At 38.8% G+C, this 3,527-nt stretch overlaps 1 protein-coding gene across 1 annotated transcript; it reads right to left on the bottom strand.

Moving 5' to 3' along the window:
* Nucleotides 1–1,577: 1,577 nt before the first annotated feature.
* LOC130197725 (C-C motif chemokine 20-like) lies at nucleotides 1,578–2,779 on the bottom strand. Its single transcript, XM_056420570.1, has 3 exons — nucleotides 2,693–2,779; nucleotides 2,480–2,594; nucleotides 1,578–2,037 (listed from the first exon to the last, which is right to left on the bottom strand). The coding sequence occupies exons 1-3, from the start codon at nucleotides 2,757–2,759 to the stop codon at nucleotides 1,773–1,775; spliced, it is 447 nt and encodes a 148-aa protein (XP_056276545.1). The 5' UTR covers nucleotides 2,760–2,779; the 3' UTR covers nucleotides 1,578–1,772.
* Between the last annotated feature and the right edge of the window lie 748 nt (nucleotides 2,780–3,527).

Below are 3,527 nucleotides of genomic sequence, written 5' to 3'. Positions count from 1 at the left end.
GTTGATGTGTCCTTGGGCAAGACACCCAAATTGCCCTTGAAGACTGAGCCATTGGTGTGTGAATGAGTGTAAATGCTGAGATAGTGGCCCAGTGGTGCTGCTCCTGTCTAGGCTCTCCATTTGAGCTTATGAAGAAAGGTGGAACGTTATCCAGCCAGAGAACTGCAGTCCATGAGCGTCCGCCCGCTGCGAATGACAAGCAGAGCCCTGAAGCTCGGCTGCTGAGCAGAGACTGTTCCCTGGTTTATTCAATGTGTATTATTAACAATGAACGCGTCTGGGGTCCAAATTGCAACACAGTCAACACAGCACTCCCGTTGGTCCCCGGCAACACACTCAACACGAGTGAAGTAGATCAGATGAGCTGTTTTTGAGAAGAACACAGAAGAGATCCTGCTTTACAGTGAGATAAATGATAAGAAAAGTCATATCGTTGATTGTTTTTAGGTTTCGAGTGCATTTGGGTAAAGGAATAAAGTTATACATTTATTATAAAGCAAAAAACATATATGTATTGATACTGATTGTGTATTCATAATTATTGCAGTAGTCCATCTCTATTAGGACAACTTGTTCTAACAAACTACAGTTTTTCATGTTGTTGACGTGACATTGAGTTCTGTGGCATTGAAAAGATCATTTCATATGTGGGTGTAAAAGAGAGATTCTCAATATATGATCATACTCAATAAACATATGTAATTAAAGAATATGTAGCATTTACATCTCTACCTGAAGGACAAATGACAAGCACAGCAATCTGCTCTCTGCCGTCAGAATCTGGGCACCGGACAAGAGAGACAGTCGTGATGTAAACGATCATCCAGGAAACAGACGGAGAAATGATGCCGACGCCTGACACCACGACAGAGTTTGATGTGATTGCATCGCAGTGATATCCCAACGCAGTCTCAACATTGATTTATTTGTCATGTACTTAAGTAAAGCCATACGTCGTTGTTCAAACTCAAACCACTCTATCTTTTCTTACACCCAAGTAGTTGTGTTGTCTAAACTATAACTGTTTCCTTTGAAGAATAAAGACTATTTTGAGAAGATTGCATGTAACCAGAGAAAACTGGCACGAGTTGTTGGACCTTCATAGGAAAACTATTTAAAACTATGAAAAATAAAAAGTAACCGTTGCGTAAGAAATCATACAAAGCATCGTTTGAGAATATGTTGATTATATTAGTGTCACAATTACAGCATGCATTGTGCAAGAGGTGAACATAATATCATGTGTATGATGATGGCCTTTTTGTGCATTGTCCTAAATACCCAGAAAGCCACCAACAGCGATGTAATGTATTAAAATCCAAACTGTAGTTATTCATTTGCCTTTGCCTCGTCATACGTATACGTTATAAACCTGACCACAGTATATTCATTTGTTTTGTGTATGTCTGTTTGTCCAGTTTGTTTAAACCCATTCATGGTGTTTCCTTCCTGTACATTAGTGTGAACACAATGAGAGCTACATGTACTGTATTTATCATCAGACTGTGGTTCACATCATGCTCCATTTGTTCATAACAAAAAACACAACATTTGCTCCGAAAGAATTTATTGGCAAACGACTGGAAAAGGTCAAACATTATGCTCCTTTGACATACACATATTTATGATGACAAGATCATATTTAAATATACATTACAATAATATAAAAAGGCCTTTTTTTGTTTCCCGGTTGTTTACTATTCATAGAATATAGCAGGACAAGTACAACTTGTTTGCTGAATGTTTGCAACTTTGAATTGTCTCGTGATTCCTCACACAGATTTCTTCTGGCCCCTCTTCCTTCCCCTGGACTTCTTCTTCTGGCGTCTTCTTCCATTTCTGCCTTTCTTCTTTGGTGTAGTTTTTAATGGCAGGGACACTGTTGGTGTGTCATCGCTTGTCAGTCCTTCTTCATTCCGTGCCGTCACTTGCGAGGCCGTTTTTTGTTTTCTCTCCTTGTCCACCTTCAGAATTACATTTTTTGCCCAGGCACTCTTAGGGTCGGAGCAGATGCTCGCTCCCTGCTTGCTATGAAACCTGTAATAGATTTTGAACTATTAATGGGATTATAATGCTTTTTTTATATTGTTATTAATGAACTTCTTCCAAGAAGTCTTCCTTTCATGTCAGTACAAAACCTAGTTTGCTCACTTACCTTTAGTGGATAGTTTGTTTAGTTTGTTCAGATTTAAAGATATTTAAGCACTTTGCAATGAAAATTAGTATTTTAAAAAAGAACAGCAGCATGTCTTTCCAGATAGGATCCCTGTTACTCTGAATTAAGTTCTCACTGTGAACTGTTTTTAAAAGGAGTATTGTCCAGTAGAACGTTGTTCTGATAAAAGTGTTCTGAAAAGAAATGTTTGCGTTTTTATTTATTTTTCATACTTTCTTTCAAATGCTCTGAACCCTCTATATACAGAATTGTTTGAAGTGAAGTTATGGCTTAATTACATTGTGAATTGGCAGGACCACTTACACTACGGCTGTGATTGAACAGACGCCTTCAGTCTGAAAGGTGTAATTCACAATACGCTTCGGGTTGACTTTTGTGTCAGACCACCCGAGACAACAGCTGGATACCGGTGCATGGGCTAAACAGGAAAACACATCGAGAAACAAAGATTAAGTACTTTTCATTTTACCTGCCAAACGCTCAATCAAAAATCGTCATCATTTCTGCGGTACTCACTTGCATGGACAACGTTCATCCATGTGGTGAAGCAGAGAAGAGCGGCCGGCACCAGGCTGGATCTCATCTTCTGGCTTCGTCCTTCAATTGTCGAGTGCAGTACCTCTCAGCTCAAACTAAATCACCCACGGAAAACAATCTTTCTGCTTGATTGAGTAGTTATCAAAGTGATACGTCTTGCTATGGCAATAAGCAAACTTCTCTTTGTCTTTCTGATCATTCTAGATTTGATCTTGGCTCTTATAAAACACAAGCCCTTTCCGCCTCTCCCCCATCATCACAGCCCTAACCCGTCACAGTGACCGCACGGTGGGGACAGGAAAGAATGAGAGCACCTTTCACAAAGAAGAGAAACAGACCCTTCACCACAGCCCACAATGCAACGTTTCCACGACTGGAGCATCACTCAAAAGTACAAGCATTATTAGATATGTGTACACACACACGCACAAACACACACCCACACACACACACACATACACACACACACACACACACACACACAGAGGGAAACTCTTACTTTCCTGAAGACTCACTCTGAAAGCCACAAACTACTTATACTTTCAGAGTCACAAAATGGTTGGTGTCTAAAAGGCGGATTTCATTATAATTATTATTATTAAATGTTATGTTATTATATATGTTTTTTTATATTTTCCCACACAAGTTAATTTTTGACCCTGACTGTTCAGCATTTATGTCTGTGACATTTCTAAATTATATTAGTTTGACTTACATATATTAACATATTAGCTGTAACTGTAAAATATCTCACTCAGTTTATATTGGTCACAGTTAGTTTTAATTTCCAAATGTTTGGTTTTGCCATGAACTT

This window comes from Pseudoliparis swirei, chromosome 8 (genome assembly GCF_029220125.1).
Source record: "Pseudoliparis swirei isolate HS2019 ecotype Mariana Trench chromosome 8, NWPU_hadal_v1, whole genome shotgun sequence".
NCBI lineage: Eukaryota > Metazoa > Chordata > Actinopteri > Perciformes > Liparidae > Pseudoliparis > Pseudoliparis swirei.
Note: the sequence above shows the minus strand (reverse complement) of the source record. Positions and strands in the feature narration are given on the sequence as shown.

Excerpts from the sequence above, each read along its gene's own strand:
- LOC130197725 (XM_056420570.1), bottom strand. The coding sequence starts at position 2,759 with ATGAGATCCAGCCTGGTGCCGGCCGCTCTTCTCTGCTTCACCACATGG. Across the intron at positions 2,595-2,692 it reads GATGAACGTTGTCCATGCAA|CCCATGCACCGGTATCCAGC; the intron begins GTGAGTACCGCA and ends TTTCCTGTTTAG. Across the intron at positions 2,038-2,479 it reads TGTTCAATCACAGCCGTAGT|GTTTCATAGCAAGCAGGGAG; the intron begins GTAAGTGGTCCT and ends AATCTATTACAG.